General features: G+C 35.3%; 1 protein-coding gene across 1 annotated transcript in view; it reads right to left on the bottom strand.

Annotated features, from left to right (window-relative positions):
• LOC141293518 (isoleucine--tRNA ligase, cytoplasmic-like) overlaps positions 1-16032 on the bottom strand; it is a 96334-nt gene extending 80302 nt beyond the window's left edge. Inside the window, exons 1-7 of the mRNA XM_073825548.1 lie at positions 15968-16032; positions 14910-15036; positions 12437-12593; positions 12162-12281; positions 5457-5539; positions 4871-4988; positions 4614-4761 (exon numbers count right to left, since the gene is read on the bottom strand). Of these exons, the coding sequence (XP_073681649.1) occupies positions 4614-4761; positions 4871-4988; positions 5457-5539; positions 12162-12281; positions 12437-12593; positions 14910-15028 (745 nt within the window). The 5' untranslated portion in view covers positions 15029-15036; positions 15968-16032. The remainder of the gene's footprint in view (positions 1-4613; positions 4762-4870; positions 4989-5456; positions 5540-12161; positions 12282-12436; positions 12594-14909; positions 15037-15967) is intronic.
• Positions 16033-24238: the final 8206 nt, after the last annotated feature.

The raw sequence follows: 24238 nt of genomic DNA on the forward strand, positions 1-24238 counted from the left end.
TAGACAGCTGCAGCTCACACAGAATGCTGCTGCCAGGATTCTGACTAGAACCAGAAAATCAGAGCATATTACACCAGTCCTCAGGTCCTTACACTGGCTACCAGTTATGTTTAGGATAGATTTTAAAGTACTTTTACTTGTTTATAAAGCACTCAATGGCCTAGGACCTACATACATTGCAGATATGCTCACTGAATACAAACCTAACAGACAACTCAGATCTCTAGGATCGAGTCAGTTAGTAATATCAAGGGTTCACACAAAACAAGGGGAATCCGCTTTTAGCTATTATGCCGCCCGCAGTTGGAATCAGCTTCCAGAAGAGATCAGATGTGCTAATACATTAGCCACATTTAAATGCAGACTCAAAACTCATCTGTTCAGTTGTGCATTTATTGAATGAGCACTGTGCTACGTCCGAACAGATTGCATTATTTTATGTATAATCATTTTACTGTATTAATTAATTTTAAATCATTTTTTTTAAATCATCTTAAATGTTCTTAAATTGTTTTTATTGTTGTGATTATTATTTTAATTTTTTATGATTTTTATGCTATTATGATTTTAATTCCTTTTATGTACAGCACTTTGAATTACCATTGTGTATGAAATGTGCTATATAAATAAACTTGCAAAAAAAATATATATATATGATCTGCTCCATGCTATCGAATCTCTGGACCGGAGCAGACTGTGTGCATGCTTCGGCGGTTCACGTGACACAATGTGAAACCAGACTTCATCTAAATCATTCTCTATCCAGTATATAGTGGACTATGTGCCATTCACTGTACAGAAAATACTAATTCTGTGAAAAAGTGACCGATTTCAGCTTCAGCTTCAGCGTGTATTTATAGTGTAGGGGGCAGGACTTTTTTAGATTCTAAAGAGCATTTGATTGGACAGAAAGTTTGATGAGAAGCTGAAGTGCAGGGTGATGTCATTCATCAAAATCGTTGATTCATATTGGCAGAAGTTAGAGACTGTACGTTTTAAATGCTTATATCTTCTAAATCCAAATTGTGTCATTGTTTTGCAGACACTAGCTTATAGATTACCTTTATGGTTAAAATATTCATACTAAAAGCCAAAAAACTTCAATTTTGAATTTAAATACTTTTTGTTTCAGGGCTGAATAATTGAGATTGGTTAATATATATTTGTAAAGTTGAGAATGAAATTCTAATGGAATTATTTACTTGTACTACTACTTTTACAATACATAAATAAATACAAATGAAATTACTTCAAGCAGAAATAAATGAAAACTTGGTTTCACATACTGGTCAATCTGACTTTGATGTTGATGGAGTTTTCAGAAATGAATTCATTCAAATTTGGTTCCACACAACTACATCTGTATCTTATTTAAAAGCAGTACTAGTAACCTTGATGTAGAATATGTTTGCTAAAATAAATACATAATTATTCCTGTAGTTTAATAATCATCCAGTTATTTAATGTGTCTAATAACTAGAATAAATTAGAATTTGGTTTCATATAACTACAGATTTAAAAAAAAAAATCGATATCGTTCTTAAAAGTAATGGTCACACTGTAGTTTACAGGCCAATTCTCATAATTAACTATTAAAGGGGTAGTTCACCCAAAAATAAAAAATCTGTCATTAATTACTCACCCTTATGTCATTCTAAACACATAAGACCATTCATCTTAAGAACACAAATTAAGATATTTTTGATTTTTGACTAGTTTACGTTATAGCTGGCTTGCTGTTTCAGAGTCATGGTTCATGTTTGTGCCTTTCTTCACTGTGACAAAACAAAGGAGTTCCCCTCGACGCGACCAGAGCTACAGTTTGGCGGCACGCTGCTGGTTTAAAGAGTCCTACGAAAACACACAGCAAATTTGTCTGTAAGGAACATTTCGTACCGGACAGTTTTTGGAATTGGGGACTCATAAAAATAGGCTAAAGCTGGCCGCAAAGCCCCAGCAAAAATAACCATGAATGTGTCGGGGTGGAAAAGTAAGGAGATATTTGAATTATTTTTTAATAAACTAGTATTTGTCGCAAAGACAAAGTTGACGATCCTGACTGGCCATCTGCTCATTGGACGCTCCTTTAATGCCTAAATGCATCTTTATGGATTAGGCCTATAGCTAATGAAAGAGTTTTGTTTTCGATTTTAATTATTTTTAATTCTTTCTTTACAGTTCCGGATGATATATTACTCTTACCTTTCCTTCATGTTCTGCAAAGTGCGCTCCAGCTTTCACTCTCCGCACAAACGATTGGATATGCGCCCAATAGCACACGTTTAACTCGGTTAAACGATTAAACTAATATTGTGATATGTTTTACGTTTTTTATATCTGTGGATCTAAATTTAAATCGTGATGACTTGAGAGGGCTAAATTGATCTGTCTGTCGCTGGCCGCTTGGTCGTTACTTTAAAAAACAAAATCTTGAATTTAACATATAAAAAGTGTTCCAAATATATTTCTAAATGAACTTTATAACCTAAATAAATGAAAATAAATGTAATCTCTTTGCTATTAAAACAGCAGCTGTGTAATGGGGAAGAGAAAAAGTTCCAGTCGGATTCGAGCCAGTAATTCTGATGAGCTGTCAGAAAAGGTCCGGGCGAGGTTTTAGTAGTTTTTGCAACGAATGTTTGTTTAATAGCCTATTTAACATTCTTATTTAGTCTATTTTCTTATTTAAATGTATTATTTCTTTGAATATTTTACAGTTTTGTAGGCTGCTTGTTCACTGTCGGAAGTGCTCAAATAAACACGCACGTTTGTTAATAGGCTAATGTTTGAGTCTCATTTATTTTGTTTCAAAATAATATACATATGTATTTTATATATAGGCCTATATATACAAACGTTATATATAATGTATATATATATATTTATTTATAAATAATTTTGATATAAATTATTTATAAACACCACCCCATTTTTTGCATTTTTTTATTTAAATAGCCTACCCTTCACGGTGTCAGTAATTACTGTGCTGCTCATTTCTGACTCCGAACACGAACACCTATTATTAGATAACAACATGATGAACATGTATTACATTAATTTCTATATTTTTTTTCTAGTTATTACATTAATAACTAGATACAGAGTGTCTGCGAAACAAAAATTGTCAACTTTACTTTTGTAGCGCTCATATACAAGATAAACTTAGAATTGTTAATTTACTATTATAAAAATATAAAACGCTATAAGTGTGACACTTCTATCTGCGCTTCATCTGGTTCGTCTTTGCGTTCTTGTGTATGCGTGTGAGGGTCCAAAGGTTCAAACGGATAAGGCAGTGGACCTGCACTGTCATCACTTTGATCTAAGTGTGGGGATTCTGGTGGGTAGAAGTCCTCCACTTCCACACTGCTCTCAGAACCGCTGTAGCTGCTGCTCTCGGCGTGCGTGTGTTCACATTGTCAGTGTGCAAATTAGCTGAATTTATTCACTTATTGTCACTCCCACTTTAATGCAGTCTCCGCCTTGTCTCCACACTGTACCCCACCCCTTATCCCCAGTGAACACCGCCCCTTTTCAGAAAGTTTTTTAAACCAGAGGTGTGAAAAAGCACCTCTGAAACAGGGGGGTGTTGTGACACTTTAAAAATAGTGCATGTGACATCAGTGGTCCAACCTTAATTTTATGAAGCTACAAGAATACTTTTTGTGTGCAAAGAAAACACAAATAGCAACGTTCACTGAAATAAAAATTTGTGGCCGAAGCAGAAACCAAACAAAATGAAACACAGGGCCGAAGGCGGATTACTAAACATGTTTTTTTGTGTTTTTTCCCTTACGTATTTTGAACCCTGGCTAATGAGCTCATGCAGTGATCTCAGAATACATACAATTTGTGCTTGTATTAGAAAACATTTATTTACTATTGGTTTAAGGTTATTTCATGATTTCAGTCATCATACAGTAACCAGCAACAACCACCCCTTCCTCTTCTCATGGAACACATGTGATTTGATACTAAACAGTCTCTCGATGTCGGTGCTTGTAATGATTTTTGCATCTTTCTTGGAAAGTTGTAAATGCTTCCACACTGCGTCACGTCATTGTTCGGTATAATTTATTCGGCCTTTTGGCTTATTCTGAAAGAATATTTTTGCTATTTTCGGCTGAATAATTTCGGTTGCCAAACACTCGGTGCATCCCTACTGACAAGAGAGGAAATTGTTGAATAAAGTCATTATTTTTGTTTTCTTTGTGCACAAAACATATTTTCTAATAATGTTCTTACTACTTCTCTTGATCGTTTCAGTTGCATTGCTGTCCATGCAGGGTCAGAAAGTAAGATATCAAAAATATCTTAATTTGTGCTCCGAAGATAAACGAAGGTTTTAGGGGTTTGGAGCTACATGAGGATAAGTAATTAATTACAGAATTTATTCTTTTAACTATGACTTTTTTATAACTATGACTAATTTACTGCTTAGTAATAGTAAAGTAAGTGTTAAGTTTAGGTATGAGGTTGTGTTAAGGGATCTAAAACATGGTCATGCAGAATAAGGAATTATTATGTGCTTTCTAAGTACTTAAAAACAGCCAACGCGCTAGCAATATTCCACAAACTAGCCTGTGTCATTTTCAGCAACAGTGAATTCGCACCTTTGACCTTGACGTAGATGAAATCGGGGTTGACGCAGAGGGCCAGGTTGCTGGGCAGGGTCCATGGAGTGGTGGTCCAGGCGATGAAGCTCACCGTCTCGTCCTCCAGCAGAGGGAAGGTCACAATCACAGACGGATCCTGCACATCCTGTTGAGCACAGAAGATCACGGGATGAGCTGATGGTCTGCTCAGACATGCTGAAGATCATCAGAGGTCTGAGCTTAGTGAATGTGAGCAATAAAGTATCATTTGGAACCTTGTAGTTCTGATGGGCCTCAAAGTTGGAGAGCGGCGTGTTGCAGGCGGTGGAGAACGGCATGACCTTTACCCCTCTGTAGACCAGACCTGTATCATACAGCTGTTTAAACACCCACCTGAAACAAGGCCACAACACCCATCATGCTTTACACTCTCTTTATTATTGAGACAGATTTCACATTTTGATTCACAAGCAAGTGATTCGATTCCATTTTCAATTACATTCATTTTGTATTAATAGGGAATCAGGTACAGTATGTCAATTTTTAAAGGAAAACTGTTTACATACGGTGCTTGGCAGGGGTCAAAAAGGATTTACAAAATGACTTTTGGATCAATCCCTTGTAAACACAGAGATGTGGATTCAGACTGTAACTGAATTAAGAAATGACCTTGGGTTTGTCAAAAAAAATGCAGGTAATTCAGCTGGACATTTTTACATGAAAATCTCTGACATTCACAGTAAAATCATTGAATCACCCTGTAGATGATTAAATTAGCTTACATCCACATGAGAAAGTACTTGTGTCTGAACAGTGCTGTTGGCATGTGCATTTTTCCAGAAGGAAAGACAGAAATCTCACCATACGGTCTCCATGAACCATGGGTACAGCGTCTTATAGTCGTTTTTGAAGTCAATCCAGCGACCCATTCGTCTCACAGATGTCTGGTTTGCATAGAGTCACAATAAAGAGTCATAATAATAATCAGTTATAATCTAAAACAAATCGGATCATTTAAAACAGACATACAATGATAAAGAAGTAGGTCACTAAAGAAATGAACATCCTGTCATGGATAAATTGAACAAACTGAAGTTGTTATTGATGAATAACCTTTCTCTCTATTACAGCTCTCAGATCAAATATGTTCCAGGTTTAAAATCTTGACAACTGGTTAAAAGACATTCAAGCACTAATGGCATCTGATGTTATCAATGCCTTACTGGAGAAATTAACTAGCCGTTTTCTCATCTGTTTTCTGATCCATGTTTGCCAACAATACAGTACAATACAATACAGTAATAACTGGGGTTGCAAAAAGACAACTTTGCAGGATTTTTGGGTAATTTTTGTGAATTAACAGAAACGTTTGGAAAGTTTCCAGAAATGAAAAATAAAGTTAAATTATTCCATCTAATGCACTTCAAGTGTCAGAAATCGTCAGAAAAAAAAAAAGTCATTGAGTTTAATTGTACCTGAACTTTAAAGGGGACTCAGTATACATTACATTCACACTGGTGTTTTAGGAAGCCAAACAAATTAGAATATAATAACAATTTTATATTATTGTTATTCCTATGACCATATATTATAAATATAGCCATATATTGTAAAACAATTACACTGTAAAATTAATTATTTGATAGGAATATTGTTTTTGCTTTACACTACAGTGGGGGAATTACAATACTTATTTCCTAATGTCTACACTTAAAGGAGATATTTTGAATTTGGACTGCAGTAACATTACCCATTTAAACAGCTAGTTGTCAGCAATTCATACTACACTTAAGCTTTTATTTTGACAGAAAACTCCAGCTTCAGTGAAAACAGGCTTACAAAAACACGTCTCACTACAAATCTAGTGAAATGCTGTAATCATCTGCTGCGAAAATAAAGCATAACTGTTGGCCGTTGCATTCCCAAACACACGCTAAACTCGCATTTACTGTGAACTGAGCCGTTCTGAGGTGCGGAAAACACAGGATCACGAGCTGATCGCCTGAACGAAGTGTGCGCTTCGCTTTGAAACACTCAGTGAAAACAGACTTGATGAAGGGATTAAGCCGTATTGTGCTTTGGGTTTTAGTTTGTTTAACAGTTACTGTTCCAAAGCATTTAGGCCACGCCCACACTGGTGGGGAAAACAATCTAATGCTCTCCATTGACTTTGTATTGCGGGAGGCTTCCTCCTTATCATTTCTGACTTATAACAAAAAACAGAGCAATGTCTAAAAGCTGCTATGTGACAATGTGTACAGTAAACAAGCTTAAAAACCGACCCAAAAAAAACGAGGAGTAGTTCACTCCTTTAAAGGAGTAGTTTACTTTCAAAACAAAAAATTACAGATAATGTACTCACCCCCTTTTCGTCCAAGATGTTCATGTCTTTCTTTCTTCAGTCGTAAAGAAATGTTTCTTGAGGAACACATTTCAGGATTTCTCTCCATATAATGGACTTCTATGGTGCCCATAAGTTTAGACTTCCAAAATGCAGTTTAAATGCAGCTTCAAATGGGCTTTAAATGATCCCAGCCTAGGAAGAAGGGTCTTATCTAACGAAACGATCAGTTATTTTCTAAAAACATTTACAATTTACATACAGAGTACACACAGAGCTACACAAATGAGCATTTGAGGTTAAAAAGTATATAAATTATCTTTTTTTTTTTTTTTTAAATAACCAACCGTTTTGGTAAATAAGACCCTTCTTTCCTCGGCTGTGATCGTTTAGAGCCATTTGAAGCTGCATTTTGGAAGTTCAAACTCGGGGGCACCATAGAAGTCCATTATATGGAGAGAAATCCTGAAATGTTTTCCTCAAAAAACATAATTTCCTTACGACTGAAGAAAGAAAGACATTAACATCTTAGATGACAAGGGGGTGAGTACATTATCTGTAAATTTGAAGTGAACTACTGCTTTAAGGACACAAATAGTTGTGAATGTCAGGGTATTTCATGTTGAGCCATTCAGTTGGATTTCTCCAGCAAAAGAGGAGCACTGACATAGACAAATAAAATTTAGTTTCTCAATATATCTCCTTCACCATAGGGTGGTGAAATAATCCTTAGACATGGTTAAAAATAATGATTATTTCCTGTCGCGATTAAGTTTCCCTTCAGTGGGCGTAGTTCTCAGAGTAATACGACACATTGTGCTCTACTTTTGTCTTTAAACGCTTGTTTTTTGGGGGGTCGACAGCTTATAAAAACTAGGGATGCAACGATACCATTTTTTCAAAACCGATCCGATCCGATACCAAAAATTCTGAGTATCAGTCGATACCGATACCAGGCCGATATCAGTGGGGGTATTTTACCTTCAAAACTAAAGAATGTATACAATTCACTTTGTCATTAAGATTTATTTGCTTTGAGGTAAAGAAAGAAATACCAAATCTGCTTGGACATTGATGGATAAAAAAAGGGGGGAAAAAAGAGATACATGCATGAGTGCGATCAAATTCATAAATTCATATTAAGATTAATGTTTTGAAAATAACATTTTGACAACAGAAATATTACAGATATAAATAACCGAACAGATCTGCCAGCAGATGGTGGCAAGACACTGATTTAATTACTGAATCATTTCATTTATTTGATTTGTTCGAACGGATGGTTCATTCATGAATAAAGCAAGTGACTCTCTGTTTGAATGGGAAATTGAATCGTTTCACTAGATTCGTTTAAAAACGCACGTTCATTCATAAACGAAACACCGCTGTGTTTGAGTGGAGATGCGCAGCGGCTCAGTTGTGACTTGTTTCAGATCACTTTTGACGACGAAATAGAGCAAAATCAGGCAATAGTGTTATAGTCAGACAATGCAAGTCATTTAATAATAACTTCTTATTTAACTGCTGTATTAAACAATATCTCATTTACAAAGCATTTACAAAGAAAGTATTAAAAGCTGTCACTCGGTTCGCGAAGTCCTTGTGTTCTTTTGCGTGATGCTTTTGAAGATGCTTGATTAAATTTGTGGTGTTGTAATTCGAAACACTACTTCCACCTCTTGAAACTTTGGCTTTGCGAATATTACAATTTGCAGTGCTACTAGCTGCTGTATCAAGAGTAAAATATTTCCAAATCAGGGACGTTTACCGCGCTGAGGTAGACTTTGCATGTGAAAGTTCCCTCTGAACTCGCCTCTCACACTCACGTCACATATGCTTGTGTAAGCAGCGCAACATATTTTAAATGTATTTTATTTTTAAAGCAATGTTTTAAAATAATTGTGTTCTTGTATGAATTATTATAGTTTTTACAGTAGACTTATTTCTTGCTATTTATTTAATCAAACTCTGGTAACGGTATCGAATTTGGATTGGTCATGCATCACCGATATCCGATCCATTCAAAAAGCTTGGATCGACGTCGATACCGACCCAGAGTATCGGATCAATGCAACCATAATAAAAACGTAGTTCTGTGTTTTTTAGCTTGTTTACTGTACACTTTGTCACATAGCAGCTTTTAGACTAAAATGTATACAAATTTGACAGTAAATCACTAAACTTGAGTTGGGAAGCATACAAAATGTACTTTTGTTAGCAACAGTAACATGTACAAAATCAAATTTTCAAACAAAAAAATGTATATATTCTTCTCTTATTAAATGTACCATTATTCTTCTAGTATTATATGGAACTGACCAACAACTTTAGTGATTCTGTGTGGTTTAGTTGAAAAAAATTGAACAAAAAAATTGAAAAAACATTTGTGTTTTTCAAGGTGACTTTGATTTACTTCATACACAAAAAGTATAAAACTCTGACAAAATTTGATTTCTGATGACTGATTGATATTTCTACTAAAGCCTCAAAGGCATCAGGGCTAAAGTGGAGAGAACAAAGACACGGGTCTTTAGGAAGTTTTTATTCATCCACATAATCACTGAAGTTGTTGGTCAGTTCCATATAGACTGCAAAGAAATACATCGCTTCTCTTGTTGCCCTTTGACTGAAAATTACAACCAAGAGCTGCACAATGTGGCATCGTATCAGTATGTATCAGTGTGTATTACTAGTTGTGCTGCAGTAAAAATAGCAACAATTAGATAACCATTTGACGATATTGAAATAATGATGCCCCCTATAGTCCAAAATATGTATAAAAAAACATTTTTCAAACAATGTAAATCTTTCTTTGTTTTTTTACAACATATTTTAGTAAGAAACACCATTTATGTTATATTAACCCTTAAAGACCTAGAACATTTTTGGGGCACCTGAGGCCCCTGTATATTTCTTTGTTTTTTCAGACCTATTCTAGCAGTCAGCATCAATTGTCATATATCATTATAAACATAAGAACTTGAAATTTATGTCTAGCTAATTTAAAATTACAAATTTCCTTTTGTTTTCTCTAAAAATTAGTGAATTTCCAGAATTTTAGGAAAAAACGCTACCAACAATTGGGTGTTTTTTACTGTGTACTCAAACAAAAACTCCTGAAGTTTAGATTTTTTTCTTTAAAAAATTGTATTTAGGTGTTTTACACTTCCAAATAAAATTTTGTCTATATATAACATTCCCCAAGCAAGTTATAGCCAATTATTACAATATTATTTAGGTGCTTTTCAGTGAAAAACAGGCCCATTTCGTTTATTGACAATATAGATCTGTCCAAAAACGTTTCAGGAGTAAAGTCATTGCAGAAACAGTGTTAAATAATAGCAAAACACAGTAAAAAATAATTTACTATTTCATAAATATATTCTTAATCCAAAAGATGAACAATAAACACAAATAGTGTAGAAAGTAGCACAAGAAAAAATGCACAAACTGTCTTGTGCAACAAAAAAATAAATAAACAATCCAAATTATTCACAAACTACACACAAAATGAGAGAGAAATATACAGAGTGCAACCGAAAAAATAGTAAAAATAATCTTTAAAAACTATATAATAATTAGTTACATAATATAACAACCAAATAGATGGATCTGCTGGCTGTAGTCTGCGTCGGAATCTATTTTACCGGGACATCGCCTAGTGACCGAAAACCCACATTCCAGTGCTTTATCCGATATCTACTGTTGTTTCATCCTTGTTTTTGGTTTGTTTTATGTCAAAGGGCTCTGTCGTGAGTATTTCTGTACATTTTCAAAGAATGCTGTCATGCAAATGTGTTATTTTGCGTTTGTTTTCATGCACGCAAGACGCACTTTGCTTTCACTTTGCGTCTGTTCAGATCTGCAAAGAAACAAGGTGCGTTCGAGATGCACTACACTAGCCTGCCGCCGGCTGGCGAGAGCAGCCGCTTGCAGTCGGGGGAGGAGTAAAGAGACGGCCGTCAAGTCGGACACTTATAGAGGATGAAACTGTATTGCAAACATACACACAAAAAAAAAGGAATAAAGAAAAAGAAGAAATGAAACTACATAAGATAAATAAATAAAAGAAAAAAGTTACCCTATCATTTATTCTATATGCTACAATCGTTTTGCTTTTTTGTTGATCATATCAAGTATGTGAGTTACTTTAATGTAATGAAATATGACGCTTATTATTTGTATCTTGGTTTTGTAGTTAGCTATAGGACATTTTTCAATTTTTATAAGCAGTTTATTCAGTGTAGTGAAGCCTCCCACAACATCCATTAAAAAACGGCCTCTGGTTGACCATTTTTTTTTTTTTTTTTACTCTTATACAATAAGAATATATATTTACCATATCGCCTAGTCTTCATTTTTATCAATAATGTTTTGTTTGAATATCAGATATTCGATATAAAGATTGATTACACACCTGAACTTTTTTAAGAAAAACACGCAGCACATGTCGTGCTTGTCATCACATAATCTGACCAATGAGAATAAAGTGTGTCGTCATCAAGGCTTTCGCAGTCGGTTTTAAGCAACTGCAGCGCCTGACCTCTGCGACTGCTCTCGTTTTGCTCTCACGTTACTTTGATGGCACACATGATCGAAAGGCGGCTGCAGCGCCGATCAAAGTCGGACAAATGATCTTACCAGAATGCATTGTTTTGTAAGGCGGCAGCCGATTTCTTTCGGCGCCGCATGAAGTCGAACGCACCTACATACTAATCGGTGGTTCAAAAGACCAAAACCTATGTTTATTGGTTGAATATATGACAGTTTGAACCAATCGGGGCACAGGGGTGGGACTAAGCATCAACAATCGTTCCTGTTTGGCTCAGAGGACCAAAACGTGTTGATTTCATCTGACGAATCAGTGCTGAGGAAATGTGATGACGTAATCACGCTTACTACAGAGCCTCTGAATATCCAAATGAGACAAATGCGATATCACTGAAAAGAGCAGACTCTGTACTTTACGAGACTTTTTAAAGCATTCAAATTGGATTAGCGGTTCAAAAGTTATTAAACATTTAAGACCAATAGTTATTTTTAGCCGCCGGCGGCTGTCTCGGTCTTTGAGGGTTAAGCCATGCAAGTCTTAATACCCAGGGTTCCTTTTAAAATAACAGACCACTTTTTCTGTTATTAGAGCTTCACTTGTATTAAACCTGACACTCTTTTAACTGTACTAAGTGAATGTGAGATTCTATTAACTGACACACACACAAGCGTACCTCCCACTCGTTGGCGTATCTCATGACGATGCTCCTGCACTGCTTGTTGTACTCTGCTATGCCCATCTTTGCCACATCCTCAGGTCCTTTGATATTCAGTGCTTTATCAATCTCATATTCCTAAGGAAATACAACAGTCACAGACAGAAATCAAGAAAATGCAACACACAGACTTTTTAAAAGCCTTTTAGAGTTGAAAAATATATTAGTTTCAAGCTTTTCAAGAAAGTCATCCTGCAGAGCAGTGCCACAGAGTGAATGTGAGTGATTCTCACCACAGGCAGACCGTGACAATCCCAGCCGAACCTCCGTTCCACGTAAAAGCCGTTCTGATGGGCAAACCTCGTCACAATGTCCTTGATGGTTCCAGCCAGGATGTGGCCATAGTGAGGCAGGCCGGTGGCGAAGGGTGGCCCGTCATAGAATGTGTACCTGAAACACAAACATACGCCACCCGTCAATGACCCATCCACCAACAGAGACGGCCAGAATACAACATTAAAAAACACACATAAAAAAAAACTAATGATGTGTGTGATAATTTCTGAAGGATCATGTGACACTGAAGACTGGAAAATGATGCTGAAAATTTAGATTTGATCACAGAAATAAATTACATTTAATATATATTCACACAAGAAACAGATATATAAATTGTAAAAAAATATTTCACAATATTACATATTTTACTGTATTTTTGCTCAAGCAAATGCAGCTTTGGAGTGCAGAAGAGACTTTTTTTTTATCTTACTGACACCAAACTTATATTGAAGAATTGTTAATGTATAAAACCGTATTTGAACACAGCCATCAATTACTAAAAGCATCTTCCTCAAAATGCACAATCATGATGCAGCACCCTGTGTGTAAAATAAGTTAAATATAAATATTAGATGAAAAACTAACTGAAAATTAGAAATGCTGTCTTGCAAGCCCAAAAATTACTGGAAGTAAATCAAAGCTAAAAATTTAATTGAAATAAAAATATATAAACTTAAAAAAGATAAATTTTTAAAATACAACAAAAAAACTATTTAAAAATGGTCAAAGTGCATAACAAAATTATTAAAAAATACATAATTGCATTTAAATAAAATAAAAAGAAAACATTAAAATAAAAGTTAAAAATGCTGTCTTGGCAACTAACAGAAATAATTTGAAGTGCAAAAATGACTGTTTATACTAAACCTTAAACTGAAATGTAAAAAAAAAGAGATCAACTTAAAAAGTTATATTTTTTAAATAACAACAAGAAAATTTAAAATGACAAAAGTGTATTACAAAATTATTTAAAAAATAAATAAACATAAATAAAAATAAAATAAAAAAGTTAATTAAACTGAAATTAAAAAAGATAAAGTAATATTTTTAAAATACAAAAAAACTATTTAAAAATGACAAAAGTGCACAAAAAATCTTTAAAAAAATAAATACATTAAAATAAAAAAAAGAAAATATTAAAATAAAAGTTAGAAATGCTGTCTTAGCAACTAACAGAAATAAGATTACTGAAAATAAATAAAAACTAATAATTCAACTTAAATTTAAAAAAGATACTCTTAAAAAGTAATATTTCTAAAATACAAAAAATGACAAAAGTGGAAAAATCCTTTTAAAAAATAAATAAACAAATAAACAAAATTAAAAAAGAGAAAAAATTAGAAAAAAGTTAGAAATATTGTATTGGCAACTAACAGAAATAAGCTGAAGTGCACAAATGACTGGAAATAAATTAAAACTAAACCTTAAACTGAAATGTAAAAAAAGAGATAAACTTAAGCTACATTTTTAAAATACAAAACATTTTTTTTTAAATAAAAAAATGACAAAAGTGCATTACAAAATTATAAAAAAAATAATAATAAACATAATTAAATAAAAAAAAGAAAATATACAAAATAAAAGTTAGAAATGCTGTCTTGGCAACTAACACAAAAAAGTGCAAAAATTACTAAAAATAAATAAAAACTAAAAATTAAACTGAAATTTTAAAAAAAGATCACATTAAAAATTAATATTTCTAAAATACAAAAAATGACAAAAGTGGAAAAATCCTTTAAAAAATAAATAAACAAATAAACAAATTTAAAAAAAGAGAAAAAAAATTAGAAAAAAGAAGTTAGAAATATTGTCTTGGCAACTAACAGAAATAAGCTGAAGCGCAAAAATTACTGGAAATAAATCAAAACTAAACCTTAAACTGAAATAAAAAAAAGAGATCAACTTAAAAAGTTATATTTTTAAAATACAAAAATAACTTAAAAATGACAAAAGTGTATTACAAAATTATTTTAAAAAAATAAATTCAAAAAATTAAATTAAAAAAAGAACATATTAAATAAAAGTTAGAAATGCTGTCTTGGCAAATAACAAAAATAATTTGAAGTGCAAAAATTACTGGAAATAAATCAAAACTAAAAATTAAACAGGACAGAAGTGCACAAAAAATTATTTAAAAAAAAAAAAAAATCTAATAAAAGTTAGAAATGTTGTCTTGGCAACTAACAAAAATAAGCTGAAGCACAAAAATTACCGGAAATAAAAAACTAAAATAAAAAAAGACCAACTTAGTAATATTTTTAAAATACAAAAAAACTATTTAAAAATGACAAAAGTGCAAACAAAATTATTAAAAATAAATAAATAAACAAATTAAAATGAAAAAAAAGAGAAAATATTAAAATAAAAGCTCATTCAAAACATTAATAGAAACTATAGTAGTAGATGTCGAGCAGACGGCGGCGTCACCTGGGCCGGTTCTTGCTCTGTTTCAGACACTCCTGGAAACAGTCTTTCTCCACCCAGAACTTCAGGATTCGCTCCTCCTCTGTGGGGAAGTTGATGGATTCTGGAACCGCTTCCACCATTCTGACCACTACACACACACACACAAAACACATTAAACTTCCTTATTTACATCGAAACAGTTCAAAAACTAAGCGTTTATCAGCTCACTTGATATAAAGATTACCAGAAAACAGCTACAAGTTCAATCAGTTCCTTACAAAACACATCAAATGACTTCAGAAGAATTATAATATTAAGTGCACAAGTCATGTGGACCACTGTTATGATGCTTTGGGACACTCACATGTTTTTAATGCTTTATGCTTTATTTATAGATTTCATTGACGAGAGAAAGCAAGTCAGACAAGTTTGGTATGACAACTGACAACAGAATTTTGATTTATGATTGAAACATTCCTTACAATTCAAAACTGTTTTGGAGTTGTTGTTAGTGTTTTCAATTAAACAATAATAATAATAATACTATTAATGATTTTAAAAAAGTCAACAAGATTGGCATTAAATGAGAGAAAGCACAAAACCTGTTTGAGAGTTTTTACAACAATAAACGTAAATGGACGTGTCCCTGAATATTTACGTATGTAAACCAGCATCATAACCATGTAGTAAAATCACTGTTTACATAAGCACCACTGAAGAACAGACATCATAAGCATGAAATGCAAAAATCTGAAGAATAGACTGTCTGATAGTACAGCCCTGACAAACATACACGTTAATCTTTTCTCTGATAACTGAATTTTTAATATTAACTGACGCAATGCAGTTGTATGATCATGATGATAAAGTTATTGTGAAGTGTAAATACAGTAACGTTAGCCGCTCATCACAGCATGAACACTATCTGTCATCACAAACGCACGCGCGCGCGCACCGTTCGCCGGTACTGATAGAGTTTATCTATATATGTATCTATAAGCACAGAGCAGTGAGTTTAAGTATGTGTAGTGAGTGTGTGTATAAGTTTTGAATGGAGATGAAGTGTCAAATGCACTCACATGCGGATCCTCACCGGTGAGCAGAGACAGCGGAAATGATGCAACTGAGCGAAAGCCTGAACGGCGACTGACAAAAGCGAGCGTCTCTTTTCATAATAAAAGCCTCAAATTATATCAGATGATGTGACGTAATAAAGAGCGCATGTGTCCACAGGCGTCGTAAGTTTTAGTGAATATTTCGTCAGATTTTAGATTTCAAAACCTCCCTTTGATAACCATTATAAAACCTGAATTCTGTTTTCCTTCTTATATTTATTTGCATATTGAATTGGGATTTGTTTTTGTTTTTTTGGTTTGTTTATTTGTTTTTATAAATATCTGAACATGAAAATGTCACCAGGTTCTCAGTCTGTGGTGTTATTTTGTAATAATCACCATTTGCAATTTATGACAAGACAGCTTTCACTATTTAACATACAGTATCTCTCAAAAGTGAGGACACCCCTCAAAATTTAGCAACCATTTTAGTATATCTTCTCAAGAGACAATACTATTGAAATGGAACTTGGATATATTTTAGAGTAGTCAATGTGCAGCTTGTATAGCAGTATAAAATTACTGTCCTCTGAAAATGACTCAACATACAGCCACTATTGTTAAAATAGCTGGCAACAAAAGTGATTACACCCTAAGTGCTAACAGCAGTAGGCTATGTTGCTTAACCATGCAACGTCGCATGTCCTGTTCATCATGTTTATGTTTTTGCCTGCTTGACAGGACCATACAAACTTGTCTATATTTTTCTTTAGAGCAGCTACAATTTGTTGCTTTAAGTACAATTCTTTCATATTGACCACTGGATGTTCAACTTGGCATCTCATGGCAAAGAACTCTCTGAGGATTTAAGAATTAGAATGGTTGCTTTCCACGAAGATGGCCAAGGCTATTAGAGATTCAGTAACACCCTGAAACACACCTGAGTTACAGGGTCATACAGAGGTTTTCCAAGATGGGTTCCATTTGGAACAGGCCTTGCAATGGTTGATCAACGAAGCTTAGCACTCATTCTGTGCGTCAGGTGCAGAACCAGCTTAAAAAAAAAGATGCATGAGTGCTGCCGGCATTGCTTTAATGGTTGCAGAAGTAGAAGGTCAGCTTGTCAGTGCTCAGACCATACGCTGCACACTGCAGCAAGTCGGTTTGCATTGACGTCATCCTAGAAAAGAAGCCTCTTCTGAAGCTGGCTTACATGAAAGCCTGCAAACAGTTTGCTGAAGACAACCTGTCCAAGAGCATAAATTACTGGAACCATGTCCTGTGGTCTGATGAGACTATAAGATAAACTTGTTCAGCTCAGATGGTGTCCAGCATGTGTGGCGATGCCCTGGTGAGGACTACCAAGAAACTTGTGTCTTGCCTACAGTCAAGCATGGTGGTGGTAGCATCTTGGTCTGGGGAGCTGCAGTTCACTGAGGGAAACATGGATTCCATTATGTACAGTCGTGGCCAAAAGTTTTGAGAATGACACAAATATTAGTTTTCATAAAGTTTGCTGCTCAACTGCTTTTAGATCTTTGTTTCAGTTGTTTCTGTGATGTACTGAAATATAATTACAATCACTTCATACATTTCAAAGGCTTTTATCGACAATTACATGACATTTATGCAAAAAGTCTGTATTTGCAGTGTTGGCCCTTCTTTTTCAGGACCTCTGCAATTCGACTGGGCATGCTCTCAATCAACTTCTGGGCCAAATCCTGATAGCAACACATTCTTTCATAATCACTTATTGAAGTTTGTCAGAATTAGTGGGTTTTTGTTTGTCCACCCGCCTCTTGAGAATTGACCACAAGTTCTCAATGGGATTAAGATCTGGGGAGTTTCCAGGTCATGGACCCATAATTTCAACGTTTTGGTCCCCGAGCCACTTAGTTATCACTTTTGCCTTATGGCACGGTTCTCCATCGTGCTGGAAAATGCATTGTTCTTCACCAAACTGTTGTTGGATTGTTGGAAGAAGTTGCTGTTGGAGGGTGTTTTGGTACCATTCTTTATTCATGGCTGTGTTTTTGGGCAAAATTGTGAGTGAGCCCACTCCCTTGGATGAGAAGCAACCCCACACATGAATGGTCTCAGGATGCTTAACTGTTGGCATGACACAGGACTGATGGTAGCGCTCACCTTTTCTTCTCCGGACAAGCCTTTTTCCAGATGCCCCAAACAATCGGAAAGAGGCTTCATTGGAGAATATGACTTTGCCCCAGTCCTCAGCAGTCCATTCGCCATACTTTTTGCAGAAGTTCAATCTGTCCCTGATGTTTTTTTTTTTTTGAGAAGTGGCTTCTTTGCTGCCCTTCTTGACACCAGGCCATCTTCCAAAAGTCTTGGCCTCACTGTGCATGCAGATGCGCTCACACCTGCCTGCTGCCATTCCGGAGCAAGCTCTGCAGTGGTGGCACTCCGATCCCGCAGCTGAATTCTCTTTAGGAGACGATCCTGGCGCTTGCTGGACTTTCTTGGACGCCCTGAAGCCTTCTTAACAATGCAGTGGAAAGTTTTTTTCGGGATTAAGTTAATTTTCATGGCAAAGAAGGACTATGCAATTCATCTGATCACTCTTCATAACATTCTGGAGTATATGCAAATTGCTATTATAAAAACTTAAGCAGCAACTTTTCCAATTTCCAATATTTATGTAATTCTCAAAACTTTTGGCCACGACTGTAGTGTACATTCTGAAGCAGAACATGATGCCTTCCCTCCAGAAACTAGGCAGAACGGCAGTTTTCCAACATGATAATGATCCCAAACACACCACCAAAATGACAACTGCATTGCTGAGGAAGCTGAAGGTGATGGGGTGGCCAAAAACCCTATTAAGCACCTGTGGGGCATCCTCAAGCGTAAGGTAGAGAAGCACTATGTGTCTAACGTCCAGCAGTTCTGTGATGTCATTATAGAGGAGTGGGAGAGGATCCCAGCAACAACCTGTGCAGCTCTGGTCAATTCCATGCACAGGATGATTAAGGCAGTGCCAGATAACAATGGTGCTAGCACAATATATTGACACTTTGGACAACTTCACTCAGGGTGTACTCACTTTTGTTGCTTTTTTGACAATAATGGCTGTATGTTGAGTTATTGTCAGAGGACAGTAAATCTATACTGCTAAGCTGCACATTGACTACTCTAAAATATATCCAAGTTTCATTTCTATATTGTCCCTTGAGAAAATATACTTAAATGGTTGCTGAAATGTAAGGGGTGTACTCACTTTTGTGAGATACTGTATATATCAGAAAAATAAGTCATCACTATCTGTAAAATAGGTACATTTGTACATAAGTACAATTCAACAAAGGTTTGATTTCCTGTGAACGTCCAATTTAACTGCTCTGACCTTTCTTGACACTGAGTGTGCGAGTTCGTGACAAATCATAGCATCGATCTTGTTTAACTCCTTGAGTTTCCTGATGTTTGACACAAAATGTTGCTGAACTTGTTTCAAGACTTTTGTATTATGGATCTATTCATGACACCACTGATAAAGTTTATCTCCCTACATCTTCAAAACTCATCCATCTGTATCTTCTGTATTGCCACTGAATGGCACTGTATGGCATTTCCTTCAGTTTTCAAGAGTGCATTCTTTTTGATTCACTTTTAATACTACATTCACACTTAAAATAATCATCTTGTATCATTGTCCTATTTTGTGCAAAGAAATACTAATAATCTCCTGACAGTTCTGTTCTCAGTGCTTTTACTGTTGCCAGCATAGTCTGAGAATGATTTAGTGGACAAATTAACACCTTTCATAGACAAGGCTTAAGCCTAGTTCCAAATGTAAGTCTGAGCTGTTTCAAATGAAAGAAACATGCACTGATTGATCTTGAAATATGTCAGTGCCCTTGTTTTGTCACAAGATGCTCACTTCTAAGGCATGTTTATAAAAATTACTTTAATGTCCTACACTCTTAAAAATAAAGGTGCTTTAAAAGGTTCTTCACAGCGATGCCATAGAAGAACCATTTTTGGTTCCACAAAGAACCATTCAGTCAAAGGTTCCATTCAGTCAAAGGAACCATCTCTTCCTTACCTTTTTATAATCTGAAGAACCTTCTTTCGCCATTAAGAACCTTTTGTGAAACAGAAAGGTTCTTCAGATGTTAAAGGTTCTTTATGGAACCATTTAGACAAAAAGGTTGTTCTATGGCATCGTGAAGCACCTTTATTTTTAGGAGTGTAATTGAACTATGGCCTAAGCTTAGTCTTAGCCCTGTCTGTGAAACCAGCCCTTAATATTCTGTAAATTACACTTATTTAAATGTTTTGTTTCAACATACTGACCTATGTATTAAACATTTCCTTTAACCTCCAAAAATATCTTTTTATATCTTTTGATATGCTTCTTGCTGGAATATTGTATCTTTAAGGAACCCTAATAAACTGTATCTTAAAGATAATTTTGTAAAATCTACATAAGCTTCACAGATCTTTATCAGCCTATTCCTTTTTATCTTTATTTACCATAAACAATTATTGCACCTATGAAATAGTGCTTTAGACAATTATGGTTTACAGGTGGAAGAAAATAATGTTACAGTTCCAATAACTTTAGTGACTCTGAAAAACAACAGAAGAAAGATGTTAAGGGTTCCTGATTATTGTCATGAACATGCCATAGTCCTCTGCCTCTGAAGCTCTCTAGTAAAGCAACTGGAGAATCCAGTTTGTCTCAGTTGTTGAATCTTTTTCAAATATTTACACATAATAAGAAATTAGCCGGAAATAAAAACAACTGAATGTGAGAAGACTTACAAATATAGCTTAAAAAAAAAGAAGAAGAAACAATAGATTTCAATGCGACATATTAACTGTAACTAAATCGTTAGAAAAACACAGTGCACAGCATAAATGAGTACACCCCCTCTAAAACTTAACAAATTCAGCAATTACTCTTTACTTGACATGACATGTTAGGGTTCTTTGGAGATATAATGTTCCAACAAGCCTGCTTGATCAATTACCAAAGAAGAATGTCAAAATTATTCAGAAAAATAAGATTTTCTTATCAAATTGATAAAATGTTGTGTTGCAAAAAAATAGTACACCCTCTTGAAAGTTACTAAATAAAACAAAAAAGGTGTAGGTTTAAGGCTATTCTTGATCAACAGGTAAGTGTATTGAACCAAAACTTTTAGAGGCAAGTAATTTCCTGACAATTAAAAGTGTTGTCTAGTCCACTGAATCATACTCAGACTTAACGCTGGCAACAGTGAAACCACTTGGGAGAAAACTGCCAGGGGACATATCTCTTAGCATAAAAGAGGGTAGTGGTACAAGAGGAAATTATTGTTTTAAGTGTGAAAATATAGCAAAAGTATCACCGACATTCAAAAACAACGGACTTGTGACAAGGCTCCTGAAATAATCGGGGGGTGTTCCATAAAACAAGTTTACCAAATAAGTCAGGCTTATTTCAGTTAGTCTGACTTATTTTGAGCCAAATCAAGTGACAATAAGTCAGACTAACTAAAATAAGCCTGGCTTATTTGGTAAACTTGTTTTATGGAATACCCCTCAGGTCTTTACTTTACGTTTTCATTTAGTGATGAGTCAATTTTTGCCAGAAAAAGAGCAGGAGAAATACATGCAAGTGTCTCAGAGCCAGCAAAAGCTATGAAAAGAGTGACACTTCATCTCACAGAGTACGACGCAGCCTGCTGAAGTGACATTCATGGTTGTTGTCACCACTAGAGTTACCTACTGCAGTTAAGCACAATAAACTAATTTAACCTCCTCCAAGGCCCATATTTACTAAATATAGACTTCTGGGAATCCATACTGTGGTCTCAAGAGACCAAGTCAATCATTTTGAATCCAAAAGCATCCAAAATGTTATGGTGTTGCTAGAGGAGGAGTATAGTGAGAAGTGCCTGGTTCCCACAGCGTCGTTCAGTGGTAATAAAGCTTTTATATAGGGATGTATGAGTGCTGAAAGTGTGAGGGAGTTGTGCTTTATCAGTGCTGTCATGAATTCACACAATAATACAAAAACTTAAAACAGAAGATGCTACCCTCACCTCATTCCCTGCATTGTTGGGCATTTTTCCAGCATGACAATGAAGATATTCATTCTCCCAAGGTGTATTTCACTCAATCTTAACGCTCTTAAGCAGCTGTGGGGGAGACGAGCTGAGCAAAACACCCCATTTAAGACCAGGGCATTTAAGGAGCTTGTCCTCCAAGAGTTAAACAGGACAGATGTGAAAATTTGCGATGAACTTGTACACTCAGCGCCAAGAAGGTTCAGAGCAGTATACTTAAAATTCTGGAGGACATACTAAGTACTAGAATATTATACATTTGCTGAATCAAATCTAGGGTGTACTCATTTTTGCAATCCTTCAATTAATCCAAATTGGCTAATTTAGTTATTTTACAGAAAATATCGGCACATATATATATATTTTAATTTTATGTTGCAGCCTAATACTACAATTGTTTAAATTCATTTTTTTCGCATTAATCAGTACCTTATAATGAAAAAGTGACAACAGATTTTTACAATTGTCTGTCAGTTTATTAAAAAGAAAATAAGTTGAAATATCACATTTACATAAGTATTCAGACCCTTGCAAAACAGCTCAGGTGTCTCCTATTTTTCTTGATCATTGCTGAGATGTTTCTCCGCCTTGATTGGAGTCCACCTGTGGAAAATTAATTGATTAGTCATGATTTGGAAAGGCACACACCTCTCTATAAAAGGCCTGACAGCTGACAATGCATATCAGAGTGAGAACCAAGCCATGAGGTCAAAATAACTGCATGCAGAGCTCAGAGACAGGACTGTATCAAGGCACAGATCTGGGGAAGGCTACAAAAAAAAAAAAAAAAAAAAAAAACTTGGATTTTGGTTGCCATACCTGACGAATAAATGTCAGTATTTGATGTCAATATTGGCTTGACATTGGATTTTGGTCACTTTCCAACACAACCTAAAAACAACCAACTATCAACGTCATTTGACGTCGTTGTTGGACGTCAAAATAACGTTGTCCTTAGACGTTGGCTAGACATTGAATTTTGGTCACCTGACGTCACGACCTAAATCTAACCTAATATTAACGTCTTATGACGTTGTGTGCCTGCTGGGAAGGTTTTACAAAAACACAGTGGCTTCCATAATTCTCAAATGAAAAAAGTTTGGCACAACCAGGACTCTTCCAAGAGTTGGTCACCCAGCCAAACTGAGCAATTAATGAAGGGCCTTGTTTAGACTGGTGGCCAAGAAAATAATGGTCGCTCTAGTTGAGCTCCAACTAGAGCAGGGGTGGGGAACCTTAATCCTTGAGGGCCGGTGTCCCTGCAGAGTTTAGCTCCAACCCTGAAAAAAACAACAACAACCTGTATCCTGAAGACCTTGATTAGTTTATTCAGGTGTGTTTGATTAGGGTTGGAGCTAAACTCTGCAAGGACACTGGCCCCTCGAGGATCAAGGTTCCCCACCCCTGAACTAGAGCATATATGCAGATGGAAGAAATCTACAGAAGGACAAACATCACTGCAACTTTCCACCGATCTAGGCTTTATGGTGGTGAGGCCAAACTCAATCCTCTCCTCAGTGAAAACACGCTTGGAATTTGCAAAATGGTACCTAAAGAACCCTCAGTTTCTAAAAAATAAATAAATAAGATTCTCTGGTCTGATGAACCTCAAGCATCATGTTCAAAGAAAACCAGGCAATACTCGTTACCTGTAGAGCATGATCCTAAAACTAAAGTATGGAGGTAGCAGCCTCATGCTGTGGGGTTGTTCTTTAGCAGCAGGGACTGAGGGAACTCGTCAGAGTAGAAGAAAAGCTCAATGCGAGATGGCCTTAATGAAAACCTAGAGCATTCAGAACCTCAGACTGGGCAGAAGCACATAGCAAGAGTGGCTTATAGACAACTCTGTGAATGTCCTAGAGTGGCCCAGCCAGAGCCCTGAATTGAACCTTATCGAACATCTCTGTAGAGACCTGAAAATAGTTGTCCATTGATGGTCCTCATCCAAACTGACCGAGCTTGAGAGGATTTGCAAAAAAGAATGGCAGAAAATTCCCCAATTCAAGTGTGCAAAATCTGTTGTCATACCCAAAAAGACTTGAGGCCATAATTGCTGCAAGGTGCTTCAACTAAGTAAAGGGTCTGAATACTTATGTAAATGTGATGTACAGACATTTCTAAAATTCTGTTTTCACTTTGTCATGATGAGGTACGGAGTGTAGATTAATGAGAAAAAAAAAAAAAATTTAAACAATTGTAATATCAGGCTGCAACATAAAAT

The sequence above is a fragment of the Garra rufa genome, chromosome 20, assembly GCF_049309525.1.
Source record: "Garra rufa chromosome 20, GarRuf1.0, whole genome shotgun sequence".
NCBI lineage: Eukaryota > Metazoa > Chordata > Actinopteri > Cypriniformes > Cyprinidae > Garra > Garra rufa.